Below are 17,324 nucleotides of genomic sequence, written 5' to 3'. Positions count from 1 at the left end.
AGCGCTTTAAAACTGGGTTTATGTCTGAATAAATAAGCCAGAAATTGTAGACATGCCTTGTTTTGCAGAGAAGTCATCTTCACTTTAAGAGATTGGATTTATCACCAGTTCATTACATTGGAAAGGTATGCGATTTCGCATGTGTCCCCTTGGGGGGCCATTTGCCCTTTAGAGGGCAGCACATATGTCTTCATAAAAACTGTTAGGCATCTCTTTGCATGCTGTTAAACCCTCTATTATTTCATTAAAGTAGATTAAAGCATCGAAATGCCTGGGCAGAGTGAAAATAACTGAAGAATTATTCTTCGTTAACGAGAGCTGGCGGTTTTGTGCTTGTCACTCACCCGCCCAGAACTTCATCCCTGTTTATAGTGTAATAGGTGGCTATCTGATGGGGCTTGGGCGTCACAATGCGGTGATCGAAAGGAGCGGTTGGAGGAGGGCCTGCATCTGGGGAAAAGAAACAAAAGGGACAAAAAAAGAAACACAAGATGAATAATGGATATGGAAGTCATTTTGTAATGAATGCCAAATATAGAGTAGAGACAGAGGAAGAGGCCTTAGTGCCTAGAAACATGGATGGAAATAGCAGCATGCATGTGACTCATTAACTGCCCTATAAGCTGCATGACTGATGTCTTCTGGAGGCACTGGGCTGTGGCATGAAATCTGCTTCAAAACCTCAGGAATGCCAGGTGAAATGTTGCAAACTAAAATAACAGGGTGTGTCTTCGTGGAATGGAAAATTCAGGCAAGCGTCTTCCATGTTGAGATTGTATCATGTCTCTTAAGTAACATTTAGGCATAAAAAAACTGAAGCAAATAAAGAAAATTCCTTTGATTCAATGTAGAGCGAAATTGTTTCACATTACAATCACAACCAGCTGTTTACTTTATAGGGATTCATGTGAGCCTAACACAAGTTGGGCTTATGTGGTAGTGTAATGGGAGTTTTCGAAAATGTTTTATTAAAATACATCTTAAATGTGTGGTGGTTATTTTGTGCTTGCCCCCTTGACAACATGCATTCTGTCTGCACAGAGCTTAGAGGCTTTTCTGATCTGATATAATCTTATGAAATCAAATCAAATCAAAATCAATAATATTATCTGGAATGTGTTGTTGTTGTTTTTTTTAAATCAGAGATTTCACTTGTTCCCACTGCGTACTTTTATGTAAGTCCCTTCATGTCCTTTAAATTCTCACCAAGGATAAAATCCTGTACGGTAGAGTCTCCACCTTCTTTAGCTTCTGCCTTTGCTTCGTCAGACTTTGAGCCCTCCACTGCGTGGCTCTCAGCATTTTCCACTGAGCTGTTCTCTACTCGGCTCTTCTTCAGGTCTTCTTTAACCAGGTCCTCTTCTGTGACACGACGTTTGCCTGCTGTGGCTCCATCTCCAATGTCTTCAGAGCTTTGCAAAGAAAAAACAAAGAATGCTGTCAAATTTCATTTTATTCTTTTTTACCTTAGTGTTTCTTGTTTGCTTCCTTCTGTGTGAAAGAATTAAGATTCAGCAACAGCAAAAACAGGTGAATAGGAATACCTTTCCTGGGACGTCTTGCTCATGTCTGAGATAATATCTTCTGATGATTCCTCTGTTTCTCCTTTAAGTCTTTTCTTTATATCATCCGCCAATTTCCTGCCTTTTTCTTCATTGTTATCCTCTGTCTGTTGCTCCTCTTCCTCTGCATCTGTCTCGTCAAATACATCCCCCTCATCGTCCTCATTCTGGTTTTCCTTGCTTTCGTCCACAGTTTGGCTTGAAGGAGCGTGTGACCGACTAAGAATCCGCTTTGTTGGCTCCTCTTTTCTTTTCCCCCCGCTTCCTGGATCTTCCTGACTCTGGAAGTTGGCTTCTGTGTTGACATGGGAATGATCAGTGTTCTCCCTGTTGAGCTTTTCAACTTGTTCTTTCAGGGCTGACTCACTCAGAGTGGAAGCATCTGAAGTAGAAACAACGACCAAAAAGAAAAGATATTATGTTATGTTGAGTTTATATCACAGACAAATAAGACTGGTTTTTCACCTATCAAAACTTTGAGAGTCACTAGAAATCCACAGTTTTTAGATTCAAATTTCAAATAATTTATTTTCCAATTATATATATATATATATATATATATATATATATATATATATATATATATATATATATATATATATATATATAATTTTTTTTTTTTTTTCAGGACAGCATTACTATGCATGTAAAAGGTCATCATCGCATTCTGTTAAATAATAGCATGCGGAAATAAAAAGGAAAAAATGATAGCATGCCAAACAAAGATGGCTGATAGATTCGCGCTCTCAGCTGTAAAATGTCCTGTCCAAGTTAAGTGTCTCAGAAGACAAAAAGGAAGTTTAAGCAATGGGGCTTACTTTATTCCATTTGAAATTATTTTGTACCACTTAAAACTTTTGCTCAAAGCTTTTGGTGTTGTGAGGATTTTCTTCCCTTGACTTTGTGTGTGTTTTTCCATGTTTGTTTTTAATTGGAAATAAGTACATGTAGAAGCACTGCTGCCCCTAGCATGCTGCACCTAGCAGGAACCCAACAGTTAAAAACAGTTTCCTGTTAAAAATAGTTTGGTTATTACAGGACCTATTGGTGGTTTCTAGGAAAAATCTGACTCAACAAGAATTGTCTGCCAGCTGGTTTTCCACTTGTGTTCAAAGTGTTTTCTCAGTTGTTTTTTTTTTTATTTTATTTTCATTTTCAAAACAATGAAAATGTTTTGAAAATGTGAATTTTGGCACAAGACTGAAAATAAGTGATAAGATCTTTTGGTTTTCTCTTATAAACTGAAAAATTTAAGCACTGAAAATGTGTTTTCCTCTATTTAGGAGGTTAAATGAATACATGAAGAATAACAGCTTTTACCTAACCATTCATGTTATTGTCCTCACATGCCAAAGAAAATATCGGAGACTAAGAATAATTTGAGTTTACAGAGGTAATAAAAATTTCATTTAGTTAGCTTGCAAAGATTATTATTTCATCATCAAATTTAATTAGCAAATTTAGGTCCATAAATTCAAATGACACCAAATATAGATAAAATCATACAAAAAATAAAATTTAAATAGCATCATTTTTAAAGGATTTTACATTAAAAGCATTTTAACCATTAAAAGTATTTACAGCATCATCAAGATGTTTCTGGAAAGTGTGAGGAGGATTATGCCTCTATCATTAAACACAATTTAAATTTTCTGCACTTATCAATACTTGTCAGTAGCTTTTCCTGTTTCACTTTCGTCATTTTGGTTTTAAAAGAAATCCTAGACTAGATATCCATCCACTTTATCTGCCTTCCAGCTGATTATCTAACAGTATTATTCTGTGGTCAGGAGTTACATCAAGTTTATCTTTACCTGATGAATCCTGAGGTTTCCTTTTCTTCTGGGCTTTCCCACCCTTCACATTCTGCTTAGCTTTGTCCTTGTCATCTTTTGCCTTTATTTGGGGGAAAAAAGAGGAGAAACAGCATACTGTAAAACATGTGTCACTTTCATCTGAGTAATGGCACAAAGGTTAATGAAAGGAAGGTAATATTTATAATGTCAACAAGTTTCAAATAGCAAAGGTGCTTGTTTCTGTTTGCGTAGCAGCGGGATGCCAAGACAGAGTGTTTGTTTTGTTGCTGTGGTGCCTCATAACTCAAAGTTCATATTCTGCTTAGTGGATGTCTCCCCGTTTAAGACGGAAGGTCACATATTCTGCAGCAAAAAGCATGTCACAGCAACCTGGCTTCTCAGTGGTATATCTGGAACAGAAAATGTGAACTTTGCTGGATTATGCTTAGAAATGAGTTCAATGTACCAGAAGGAGCCCCTGAACAACACACATGAGCGTAAACATCTTGTAGGGTTCTTATTGTTTCACCCCTACAGGACAACACACACTCGGGTACATTCTGTTCCAGCACACCACAATCATTTGATCTGTCGCTGCATTAATATCACCTAGTCAGAAGAGACCAGACAGGCTTTGCAGTGATTGCATCCAGCTGCAGTTGAGAGCCCATTCACTGATAGTAAAAACATGAGTGTCTGGGTGTGATAACAAGTTTGACTCCTATCAGCTACACCTAAGCAATTAAAAAAACAGAAAACCACAATCTCTGCACAAAGGAAAACTACTTAACATTACTGAGAACAACATGTTCAGGAGCAGAACAGTTGAAACAATAGAGTTAAGACTAGAAAAAGACAACTTAAGGGCATTCAGGATCCGATTTTAACCATATTTTAAGTTTAAGTATCTGTGTCATACCGGTTCCTTCTGCAGTGCCTAGAAATCTTTATTCATTTTCTCACCTTCCTGCTGGTTTTGTTTCCAGGCTGCTTGAATAAAAGCTCTACCAGCTTGGAGCTCTTTACCACCTCCCCAATGAAGCAGATCACCTGCTGAGTTCCCTCCACCAGCTTCTCCACCCCTTCCAGCCGCCGGCCCTGACTCTCTATGCGCTCCACAGCCCCTCGCAGCTCCCTGCAAACCGCCTCGATCCCCGAGCCACGTCTCCCTTCGTGGGACGAGGCCACATCCCGACCCATGCCTCTCACATCCTGGGACAGGCCATCCAGCCGGGTCAGGACGGTCTGCTGCATGAGGAGCAGGTGCTCCATCTGGGAGCTGAGGGAGTCGATCCTGCTCTCCATGCAGCGTAGAGTTGCGTCATGGTGAGCAAAGGAGGAGGATGAAGCTTGGAACCGGTCTGATCCATTCAGGGAGAACTTCCTCGCAGAAAGTTTCTGACCGTGAAGAGGATTGGGATCATACACTTTGGCTAAAGAGTTAACCAGAGTGGAGCTCATGACTGGTGCTGAAGTGCTCGCGACTACCTAAATCTACTGGTTCTGCTTCAAACTGCAAGAAGAGCCATTGTGGAGGCAGAAGAAGGGATGTGGATGGAGGTCATGAATCTATCCCTGAAATGCCGCGCGACAAAGCTGAGTTATAAGAATAGCAGGTGGCTCTTCCCTAAATGAAAGAGCAGCCCTCTGTGGACGTCAGAAGCTGAGTGGCCAGTGATAAGAGCTCTGAGCTCGGGTGTGCAGCTGGGGATTGATAGGGGGGCTTAGGTAGGTGGGCTAGCTATGTGACATTTGAGCTACTTGAAAAGCCCTTCAGACAGGTGTCAGAATCCCAGGAATCTGGGCCTGAAACATGACGCCATATAAGAAGTAAAGCAAACAAATAAAAATGTCCTGCCTACATAAAAAGAACAGACGATCCCCAGGGGGATAATTGAGAGTTTCATCAGCTGTGTCAGTGTGTTGTCTAATTGCATTTAGTTAATTTTATTTATAGCGGCAATTCATATGAAACATTGTGTCAAAGTTCTTTGCAAGAAAAACTGGTCCAATTCATGTCCAGTCGTACAAAAATTCATGCTGGTCTAAAATATTAGAGACAATCTAATGTAGTTCATCAGCAACTCCTGAAAAATTACACTTTTTGATATGGGCCATGTGGGTAGTTCAACAGGGCTATATTAGAAAGGGGTTGTGCAAAACCACCAAATTAAAAACAACAACATTTCTATCAGTTTGACTTAAACAAGTTTTCTGTTGGATGCTTTTTTTTGTTATTTTTTTGTATGTGGAGTAGGCTCCCCTGCTTCCTACTTCAAATAAGGACATTAGCCAGTTCAGTTTAATTCAAATTCAAAAATTCTTTTTAAATCCCAAATAGTGCGTATCATCAACTCAGTCAACATATCAAGCACTCAAGTCATTAACTTTGCAGCTATCCCTCCTTTTACAGATTTAAGACGTAACTAAAAAACTATTGTGGAAAATAAATTCTTAAGTTGGACATTTTAAATTTGACACAGTTTCTAGCCAAGTGGAAACCCTTATGAAAGCCAGACAAAATGAACCAAGTGTTTGTCTGTGTGAGACTTTGGACCTCAACGGATCACATAAGCATTAGGAACCAAAGTGAATTCCAGTGTGTTCACATCACTGACTGGTTCAACTCACTGCATGCGTCTGCACTGCAAAACAATATTGATGCATCTGCTGCTGCACATTTCGAACTCTAAGAATGTACCGTGAATCCTTCATGTACTATTTTTACCTATGATTTAATAAAACACGTGCTTATAGGTTTAAGTGTTTCTAAAATATATTTTCATTTTATGCATTAAAGGCATGAATGCAATGTGAAGAATGAGAAGCCATTGGACAAAAACAAGGAAGCAGGGCATCCCCGTGTCACCCCAGTGGTGTTTGTGGAGCAGAAAAGTATTGTGGAAGATGGAACTAGCAGCACATGTGCTTTTCCCAAGAGTTAAAGAGGAAGAACTGACAAACAAGTTGATATGCAAAGGCCTACCGAGGCTTGTCTGAATCCACAGACTGAGCTCATAATTTTCCATATCTCAGCACAGCTCTATCTGAACCTGGCTAGCTGACAAAGCGCTGGCGCCTATATACCGGCCCCCATCTGTCAGCACCGGAAAACACCTGACCTATGCTCTGTCTCTCGCACTGTTCCCAGTTCAGACAGTCTGTCAGCTGTCATGGTGAACACTTGCACCCCTGGTGCCTGTTTACCAACTAAGGTGAGAGTAAAAGAGAACACTGGGGAGTTCCTGTGAAGACACATGTTTTTTGCTAAGTGAGGAATGAATCCCCAGTTATTGACATCCCAGGAGACTATTATGGATCAGTAAGAGTGATCTCTTACTGATTTGAATTCAGTTATCCAGATTAGTTTCTTCCTGTTTAAGGGGGGTTTTCCTTTCTGTTGTCACCGCGTGCATGCTCAGTATAGGGATTGCTGCAAAGTCAACGGCACTCAAGTCACTGACTGAATGAAATCTGCCATGTTTTTTGTTTTTTTTACTGAATTTAATTCATGAATTGTTGAACACTGAACAAATTTGTCAGCCAAACTTTACATATGTTGTCACCTTTCACAGTTGCTACTGAGATTTTACACCATGATGTTGCGCAATGCCACACAAGGTTTTGTGTACAAGCAAAGAACATTGCAGCAAACAGGAAGTTTCCTACAGTTTTGTAGGTGTAAGCTTTTTCAATATATGTTATGCAGCTTTGTAAATTATGCCATGATTGACAGGACAAGGTGTAATACTTTTTGTAAAGTTTCAAAAGTTGTCCTTTCAGATTTAAAACTACTTTTTTCATTTGTATACCCACAAAGTAAAACCACATATTTCGCTACTAAAGTTTAATTCTTTCATTTTGTATTTAAAGTATATGGTCATTTGTATTTCAATGAACTAGACACCATGAGCTTGATTAATACAAATTACTGCACTACTGTTTAATATTTTGGAGTCTTATAATATATTACAACATGCAGAACCCATCATATATGAGGTTTTATGCTTATCATGCTTCAAATTTCTTCATTACAGAGACCAATCACAGAAGAAGGAAAGTGGTAGCTGATTGGTCTGTCACTGGTTTCAGCAAGAGGTTTAACTGGGAGTCACTGAAATCCCCACGGTTAGGAAAAGGTTGTGCTGTAAGATGAGAGTCTGTCAGGAAAGGAAAGCTGTTCAGGAATGAGACTGATGCTGTTGAGCTACTCTTACTGCATATAGAGTTACTGAGCAGGAAGACAAAGACAACACACAATATTTATCATTGGGTCACAGGTTTTCCATTCATCCAGTGTTACTCTGGTGGCATTAGCCCGGAGCTACGACTATACAGCGTGTCACAAGCAGCCGACATGTGCTACTGCATAATTAGCTGCTGTTTTGAGTTCACATTTAGAAATACAGTAGCTTGGTAAGAGGAAGCTGAAATGTAAGAGTGTGTTTTACATTTAGAGTGCTCTCTTACTTGGAAACTCACCCAGATTTTTCACATAGTTTGATTTTGAAAACAATTGGTGATATTTGGGTTGATCTTGCACAACATAATTATTTGCTTGGATTTTATGTAGCTCTGATTACTCTGAAAAGAAAGTGGCCTTAACTTGCTTGTCCAAATACATGAAAAATTATTTGTAATAAATTAGAAACTTTACGAGCACTGACGGCAGCTTAGTGACAGATCTCTCATCTTTAGCATCTTCTATGACAACCCCCCCATCCCCGTCTCCATCGGGCCCTCCAACCATTCCAGAGTATCCCTTCCCAAGCGGCATCTCTGCCTTTGGAGGATTCACCATTCTGACATATTGACCCTCCCGCCCCGCTGTGCCTTGTCATTGCTGAATACAGTTTCATGTAACTGTGTTGAAAAGATCCTGATCTCCTTACTTACAGCCAGTGGGTTTCACTTAAACTTATGGTGTGAAATACTGATGTGATGAAAGAGAGATTAAAACACAAGGAGCAAACATAGAAAGTGTCAGTAACTGAGACGCAACGCAGCAGTCTCATTGCAGTGTTTAGGTTTTGACCGTCCAAGTATGTACTTTGAGTGAAAACATGAAAAACTTCAACAGCAACAACAAAGGACAAAATGGATAGTCATCTGCCAGCAATGCCAAGATAAAATGAAACTGTGTTGCATGAATCCACTGATGAACTTTTAAATAATTCTGACTAAAGTCCATTGTTCTACTTAAAGTCCCAGTAGTATTTAGCAAATTCTGTAGACTTGGACAGGAAATGCTTTTGATAGCTTGTACTAGTCGCTATAAAAACTCGGTCACCTATGACGCCAGCCTCTCTTTGGATGTGGTGTGATTTACATGTTTTTACTACCTGCATCATCAACCACGCCCTGTATGTGGTGGCACATCCCGGTTGTCTTAATGTTTTTAATCACTTTGTTGATTGGAGATTGGGAAGTAGGCATTTAAATAGTATGTTCTTTTGTCTTCAAATCTTTAAAGAGTAACTATAAGTGATTGATTTTCTTTTCATTTCATATTTAATACAAATGGAATTAGGAAATCATTGATTGGTCAATGTAAAAGTCTTTTTTTTTTTTTTAAGTCTGACCATATTACGCTCAATTCTTTGTTAAGGCTGAACAGTCTAAGCATTTCCTCCACTGTTTTAGGGTGACAATGAACATGTGGTGAGTACTCGCCTGGAAGACTGAGTATAATCTCCACAGCTCCCCCTGCTGCTTCCGACGTGGGGCAAATGTTTTATTTGTCACCACTGGTTGATGACAGATTGTTCTGGCACATTTTAGCTACCGCGATAAGATTCATTCTGCTCTCCGTGTTTCTACTTCAGGTCAGCATTAACCAAATTCTTTTCACGGAAAACAGTTGCTGTGTGACGCCAGCAGAGAATATGTGAGAGTGAGACAGAACCAGCTTGTAAATAAATATGTTACATAAGCCATCCCCGGGTGTTCTCTGACTGACTTTTAAATAGATGCACGCAAGACCCCCTTTCCTCACCATCCAGAGTGTTCCAGTTCATTAGTGACATGCAGCAGGAACACAACTGTTCGTCAAAAGATTGCATTTCAAAGTCTTTGCTAACATTTTGCTCTGAGATGTGCTGGGAGTTTATTCACTTTGTTTAAATCAGTTTTTACTGAAAAATAAGTAGCATTTATGTTGCAGAGTAACACATGTTTTAAAACAGTGTAATTTCTACAGCTTGTTAATACTCTGTAACCCATTCCTACAGCTTTGATGGATTTTAACAATACTACTCTATTGTATGATAATTATGCCATTGTATATTACTATTATGTATATTGTAAAATGGGAATCTTTCATGGTAAGTGTGTAAAAGTTGAGTGAAGACTTTGCATATGCAGCTAAATCTTAAGCTAAATCTGCACCTGCAAACTCTTCTTTTTTTTGCAATTTTACTATTTAAAACAGCATTTCTAATCCTTAACATGTGACACATTGATTAATGTAGATTTTAGTCTAAAAACTAACAACTAATGCAAAATTTGGCAATAAAGAATTTTGAAAGGATTTTTTTTTTCAAATTAAAGAAAAAATTTATATAATTTAAATATAAACCAAATTATTGTGACAGGTTTTGAACAAAAGTTAGCTGCACTTTGACACTGATACCACTTGATGGCAGAAGATAACTGCTCTGACCAGAGTTGAAGGAATTTAGAAGCAGTAACATTTCGTCTTGGGGTCATGCAGTTCTGTCGTTACTTTTAACACAAAGCTGCTGCTGTAATGCATGCTAGTCATTACAGATGGCCACAGGGTGTCATGTAATATCTACTGTACATGGTGACAGATCATAAATGAGTCCATTTGCAGTTAAGAATAAGTTGTCGGCTATTGCATCATGTCAGAATTAGCTCAGCTTAAAATCGGATAAAAAAAAGAACTTTTCCTATTTAAAATTTGCTCCAGAAAACATATTTTTGTTTTTTTCTATTAAATGTTTCACTTATAGCTACAACTTACTGATGTTTGTCTTGATTTAGTTAGAGCAAAAAAAAACACTGTCATATGTGTGCATCTTTTACACAGCGACATTGACTGTAGATCTACATTAGCATGTACAGTAAATCATTTTCAAGTTTGATAGCAGTAACTTTGTGAAACAGGAGAACCTGCCCTGCCGAACTTGTCATGACTTTGAGAAATTAATGCTTATTTTATGAAATTGCAGGAATCTAATTTAAGAACATTCTATATAGCAAGATAAAGCTTTCATTTATGTATATTAGATCAAAGGATTTCTCCTATTACAGATTTCTAATTTGGTTTTTTGACAAACCTAGTCAAATAATCAAGCAAATTTTTAACTTTTGACAAGTATAACAACATGCAATTTTCAAAATGTACAACTATTGAAAACATCTTGTTGAATTGCCAACCACTGTTACACCACAAATAACCTGCTATTGCTATTTTAAATTTTAAAAGCTGGTTCTATGAGAGTCTGGAAAGGTCTGGTTTTAGGTTCACCAGATTTGACACAATTGATGTCAAATAGGAACAGAAGAAGACAGAATGCTGAAATGAAATCAAAAGGGGGATTCAGCAAAGCATTGCCCACCTGCTTCAAACGGCACAATCCTAGAGTTACCTGATGTTCTGTTTGGTTCAGATCCAAAATCTGTAGATTTCTCTCTCATTCTGGAAACTCCCTGGGAGTTTACTGTTTAACACTCTAGTTTCTCTTTGGGGATTTAATTTTATTTACATTGTTACGTTGTATTTATTTATTCTGTACTTTGTGGGATGTGTCCAGGTCTTAATTAACTCATTCCAGCTTCCTTCACACTGCTGAGATATCTTTATTTAGCCTCGACCCAAGTTGATAAATCATTTCATTTGGTCCTTGTCAAAATTAAGGAGCAGTTAACCATGACCACTACAAACAAAATGAGATATTAAAAATATCTTTTGGATATGTACCGTTCATGAAACAGTTTTTCTCTTCTCTATAACTAGCTTCACAAGGATTTGTTGGACCTGCGTTGCTAATGAGTTATGCAAACGTTTGAAAGTAGACACCAGTTGAGAGGGCAGAGTTGAGCAGGCGAAAGCAGCGCATTCACTCTCAGTCTTCAAACTGAACTCACATGTCAGCTTCCTTTCATGCTTCATCAAATGAGGTAAAAACTGTTAAAAAGACTTGAGTCTCGCATGAGAAGCCCAACTCAAGTTTCAAGTCTAAGTCGTGTCTGAAGTCTTCAGTTTTTGGGACACAGGAGCGACTTGAGTTGGCGACTCAAACATTGGGGTTGCCATTTCTGGTAGAAAACTTCATAAGAACAAATATTTGCAAATCAGGAGCTTGTAATATAAGAAGCTAAGGGCTTCATATACTGAATCAGATGTGTTTTTGTTATAACACCTAAAATATCTATGCTGTTGACTGTAATGTTGCATTCCATGTTAGGAAAAATGGCTAAGTCAAAAAATGGACCAAGCGAAAACAATAAACATAATACAACAGACAATAAAGCACTTTTCCTAGAAGTCCAGATTTGTAAGTGTAAAATTAACTTGAATAAGAAAGTTGACTGAACCTGTGATGATCAATTTTCAGTTTACTGATAGAGGAGATCAGACTTTTATTCTTTTTTTATGACATTCACTTTAACAATGTTTTAAAGGGTCTATGGAAGAAAAAGAGCATTACAGATTCTCCACCACACTTGCTGTGGGGATGATGCGATTTTCTACGTTCACGTCAGTCAAGATTCATGAAAATAAGACCAGACTCTTATCTACTGTAACTAAATTACACAATTACAGTTAGGTTCTTAGCTGCATTAAGCCAAATCCAAACATTTAGATGTGTGTATGCATTTGTGATGGTAGGACATCATCTCCAAACAGCCAGTTGGCACGTAGATAGTGTGCTCAGTTCTCAAGTAACACCCCACAAAAATTGAATAAATTACATTAAGAGTTAGATCTTTAGATATAAAACTACATGACTGCAGAGTCTTGTCTGTAGAATTGTAATTATGAGAACAAAAATATAGGTTGAATTACAATTACGGAAATTAATTATAATAATGTGGTAGAAGGTATATTAGAAATGTGGTTTATTTATTGCTTTAATTAAATTAAACACAAAAGGTACTAAAGGTAACTAGCTAGCTTTGTTTTGTCGGTCTAAAAAGTACAAAGAACAAATTAGTGTAGGCCTAAGGGTTTTTTGTTCTCAACATATTAATAAAACAAACTAACCGTTATAAGTTTTAATTTTTGACTTTACTTTCTTCAGCCCAACATGTGAAACAACTGTAGGCTCTTCGCTGTCCGCACTCTTTTTATTTGTGTGCTAATTTTAGCTGAGTCGAGTGAGTCTGAGAATCTGAGTACAAGCCCTTTGCGCATTAGACCCGGGCATTAACACAAGCTCCAGCTTACTCTCTAAAAGCCTGGTACAAAAACATTTATTTGTGCCTCATAAAAACCGGACCCTGAGATTTAGAGGATGAGATATTATTCTGCACATTAACAGTAAAATCAACAGTCACTTGCAGTTTAATAAAGCTCAGCAGTTTGGCTTTAAAATACATACATCAAAATTTTACAGTTAAAATCAGGAGAAAATATAATGCATTGAAAATCAAGTATTCTATGGGTTTGTCGCTGGTAATAAATGTTATTATTCTTGTATAACTTCACTTATTACAAGGTCATATTAATGCAACATGAACAGTTCTTATGACTAATCACATTATTTCTGTTTCTGTGCATTTCTGATTTTAAGCATCCCTAAAATATAGTTTTTTAAAGGCTGATAGATAGATAGACAGGGAAGTTTGGTTACTATATTCATCATAATTATTTTTAAGTGATTCCTGTTTGTTTTGAACCACATACAGATAGCTGAATGGTAAATGAGGCAAAAATAAAAAATCTCTGAAGTTCACGGTGAGAGAGCTGAAGCACAGACGGGCATCTTGGGATCACAGAGTGTCTTATGATAATCAAATGATGCATTTGATGTACCAGCCATTTGTTTGTGAGGCATGGTAAGGAAAAGCTGCTTCTGTCCTGCCATCAAAAGGATCCACATGCTGAATCTGCAAACATGCTGAGTCCTTATCATGAACCAGCTTGTTCTGGTCAGATTAGGGTTGTATTCAACAACAAACCCTTCAAATAGAGCTAGCATAAAAACAAAGCATGGATACCAGACAAAGCACCATACGCCTTCTGCTAGTTATGGTACCGGATCTCGATGCTTCTTTCGTTTGCAAAGTCTTGGAAACAGAACCAAAAAACAAAAAAAAGATAGAAGAAATTTTTCAGAGGCCTCACTGGTGGGTAGGGTGTAGTTTTAAAAAAAATCAGGATTCATTAAAGGCCACCAGAGAAGCTTTTGTGTACTAAATAACACTTAAAACAGATCAGAGAAATGTATTTATTAACGAACAATGCTGCAAATGAGAGATGAAAATGCCATGATCCATATTTTTAAGAGTTGCACTGAATTTCAGAATCCCCAAAACAGCTAAGTAATAAAAAAATCAGAGCCAGAAATTATGTTGTCAGAGTAACTATTTAAAAGTATAAAAGAAGCGGCAACAAATATTACCCTAAAATATAATATACATTAAAATTCTAGTGATTTTGGTCAATTTTTAAAATAACAAAAAGTAATTTATAGGACATTTTAGCTGCTCATGTATTTGGGTTTGCAAAAATAAGCTTGACTACAGACGTTGGAATTTTATTTGGGACTTTCGAAAGAACAAAAGTAGTTGTTTTTTTTCCCCCATTAATCAGAGTTAAATTACAAAGCATGTACCAATATCATGCTGCTGGAGCAGTAAAAACATTATCCTGTAACTGAGAAGTAGTCAAGGCTGAAAAGCATCACAGCTCCAAATTTTACGAGGAGTCAGTTACATTTGCTACATGCCGGTTTATGTAAACACAGTAAACTGATTTAAGGATAACAGCTTAAACCAGTTTGACTGTCTTCTCTGGAAGGAGAGTGACTAAATATAAGTAATATTGCTTATATTTCTTATCAATAGAATTCAACAGTAAATTAAAAGTAAACAAAAATGTCTCAGATGCAAAAGATTTTATTCACATTCCACATCTGCTTTCTACATACCGATCTCATTACCTGGTGGTGTTTGAGTGTATCAGTGAGGGACTACTTCTGAATTTCCTAGAGTGAAATTAAAAACTACTTGTAATTGACACCAGCATAGCTGAGTTCAGATGTTTCAGAGTCTAGTTTCAAAAATAAGATACCTACAGGCAATGTCAGACCTAGAGTAATTCCGGTGTTCACAAATCGGTTTTCACAAGTAAGATATGAGGAGGATTTTCCAGAAAATGTGAGAGCATTTTCCAGGAACATTTCTGTTGCGATATTCCACGACAAACCTAGTTTCTTGGTGAATTTTTGAACTTCTGTATTTTTTAATACAAAGTGAAATAACAGAGGAGCAGCTTCCACTGTCTTAGCAGGTAACTAAACCATCCTGTGCAGGGATCACCTGTTCCACAGGTGCTTCGATGTCATTGTTTCCTGCTTTACCTGTGCTTCTGCATGACGTGCTGTCCTTCCTCCCTTCCTGATGGAGAATAAGTTCCACACTCGCCTCCAAAGAAAAGTGGCCACCAGGCACACGCTTCCTAATATCCAAACATCTTTATCCTTTAGGAAGTTCTCCATATTGGAAAAGTTCCGCTTCCTGTCCCTCTTGTCAGCCTGAGGATGTTGGAATGTCAGTATTATCTCAGTCCGTATGTTGGGATCTCAGGCAGCAAGGCCTCGGCTGGCGCGCCAGTTGTTTCTTATGAAATAGCTGGACTCCAGTAGCACGGCAATAAATGTCCAGTCTTTATCCAACTAAAGTCTCTGACAAGGACAGGGTTTCTGTGCTGTCAAGGCGCCCACCAGCCCACCCACTCTCCCTCAACCTGGCTTCCTCCCTGCCTCCCACCACGGGACCTAAAAGGAGAGAACACGCTGTCTCTGAGACGAGGTCGAGACAGGTGGTGTTGGGTTCTGGGTATCGTTGCTGTACAGAGAAACGGACGCCCACCGCCGCCGCCGCTGGTGGTGGTGGTATGTTAGTGAGACACTACATGCATCATCACAACTTCAGACTCAGCAATTTGTGCAAACTTGCATGATCTCCGGTATAAACTGGCTGCGGGCCTCAGCTTCGCCTCTGAATCCTGTCAAGTGTTCTGTACATGCACTGCTGCAGATGCAACAAGTTGATATGGGAGCACACTTGCAAACAAACACCTTCTAGTGTGTGGTGCTAAGTTTATCTTTTGTGCAACGTGCTGGACAGATGGCACCAAAACAAGAGCTGAAGTGTGGATGTCTTTCTCAGAGGAGTGAAGTGTCCACGCACGTGTGAGAAAGAAACATTCTTCATAAAGAGACTCGGGGTACAGTGTGGTGAACTTACGAGGTGAAATTTTACAAACATCACCCAAAGAAGATGAAATGTTCTGAAAAGTACTGTTCTTGTGTGGACGCTGTATTTGCAGCTGACAGACTACTTATAGACAAGCATGTTCGCGTTGTTGGCAGAGAAGTGGAGGTTCTTTTTTGTGCTGCAAATGCATCTGCATGCATGACAACTATCTGTCAGGATGGAGCTGCTGATTTATGCTGAGTAGATTTATCACGTTGCTCAGAACTCCAATGTATGAAACTGGGATTTTGTGCGATTGAACACAAAGTAGTGACTGATTGTGAAATAGAAGGATAACATAATTTTCAAATTTTCTTTTTGACAAAAGAAAGATCTATAAGAGGTGGTGCATTTTAATACAGATTCCTAAATAAATACCTTGTGAAACCTGGTTTCACTGCAATTTTTGGCCTTTAATATATACAAATATATGCAAAATAGCTCCAGCTCAGCCAGACAATATAAAATATGGCTAAACATCCATTTTCAAGTCTTGCCACAGATTATTAACTTAATTTTGATATGAATTTAATATTTGGGCCATTTGCATATGCTGTGATCTACTCCTTTCATTTCTGGGATTTAAATTGAGCAGTGCATGAGATGTTCAAACCTTCTAGTGCTATTTTATAGCGAACCCTGCTTGAAACTTTTCCACAACTTTAGCTCTGATCCATCTGCCATGTTTCTTGGTCTTCGTGATGCGTTTTTGTGTAATGTTCTCAAACAAATCTATAAGGCACTCAGAGAACAGCTGTATTTATACAGAGAACAAATTACAGTAGCAAACAGCCACACAGGGTTAGGGGGTTAGTAGGATTAACATTAAACAAAAAATTAAATAAAAATAAAAATTCATGTGCTAACAGTGTGCTTAAGATTTACCAAAAAGGCATTTTAAAGTATGAACTCCAAGCATTTCAATTTAACATACTTCAACAGCTGGTGGAATTCAAGAGCCACACGGGAACCCAGGCAGGATAAATATTCCCAGCGGGAATCTGAGGAGAATATCTACAGTGAGCAGCAGGGATGGAGTGACAAGACGGTTACTAAGCACATACTGTAGTTCTGGTAACTGGTCCATTTATTTCTAAGAAATCACCAAACACCTTTCTGTATCAGGAAAAGAAAAAGTGTAAGCAACAGATGGGTAGCTGAAGGGGAAAAAACGATGGATTTTTTAAATCAAAGTTAGAGGTAAAGAAACGGATGTAAGCTGTTCATACTTTGAACATCTTAGATTACATTCGGTGCCTCACATGTCCCCAAAATGTTTCCCTGAAACGTGTTCTGTTGTCACGTTGCATACAGAACTGATTTACAATTGAACTAAATAGTAAATAAAAAATACTTCAAGTATGCTCACAGAACATTTTCTGGATTTCTACTTAGCTGACACAGAACTTTTATAAGTGGTTAATATCGAATAGAATAGAATAGAATAGAATAGAATAGAATAGAATAGAATAGAATAGAATAGAATAGGATAGGATAGAATAGGATAGGATAGAAT

At 38.0% G+C, this 17,324-nt stretch overlaps 1 protein-coding gene across 3 annotated transcripts in view; it reads right to left on the bottom strand.

Annotated features, from left to right (window-relative positions):
• The window catches only part of mylk4b (myosin light chain kinase family, member 4b), a 28,771-nt gene that overhangs the window by 3,629 nt on the left and 7,818 nt on the right, over nucleotides 1-17,324 (bottom strand). The window contains exons 1-5 of one of the 3 annotated variants that reach the window (XM_008406704.3): nucleotides 14,911-15,305; nucleotides 3,377-3,458; nucleotides 1,545-1,944; nucleotides 1,207-1,412; nucleotides 345-450 (exon numbers count right to left, since the gene is read on the bottom strand). In XM_008406704.3, the coding sequence (XP_008404926.1) occupies nucleotides 345-450; nucleotides 1,207-1,412; nucleotides 1,545-1,944; nucleotides 3,377-3,458; nucleotides 14,911-15,048 (932 nt within the window). In that variant the 5' untranslated portion in view covers nucleotides 15,049-15,305. Of the gene's footprint in view, nucleotides 1-344; nucleotides 451-1,206; nucleotides 1,413-1,544; nucleotides 1,945-3,376; nucleotides 3,459-4,321; nucleotides 5,048-14,910; nucleotides 15,306-17,324 lie in introns of those variants that run through there. The other 2 variants (XM_008406702.3, XM_008406703.3) reach the window with 2 other exon arrangements.

The sequence above is a fragment of the Poecilia reticulata genome, chromosome 4 (genome assembly GCF_904066995.2).
Source record: "Poecilia reticulata chromosome 4, P_reticulata-male-v2, whole genome shotgun sequence".
NCBI lineage: Eukaryota > Metazoa > Chordata > Actinopteri > Cyprinodontiformes > Poeciliidae > Poecilia > Poecilia reticulata.
This window is presented reverse-complemented; position numbering and strand designations above follow the sequence as displayed.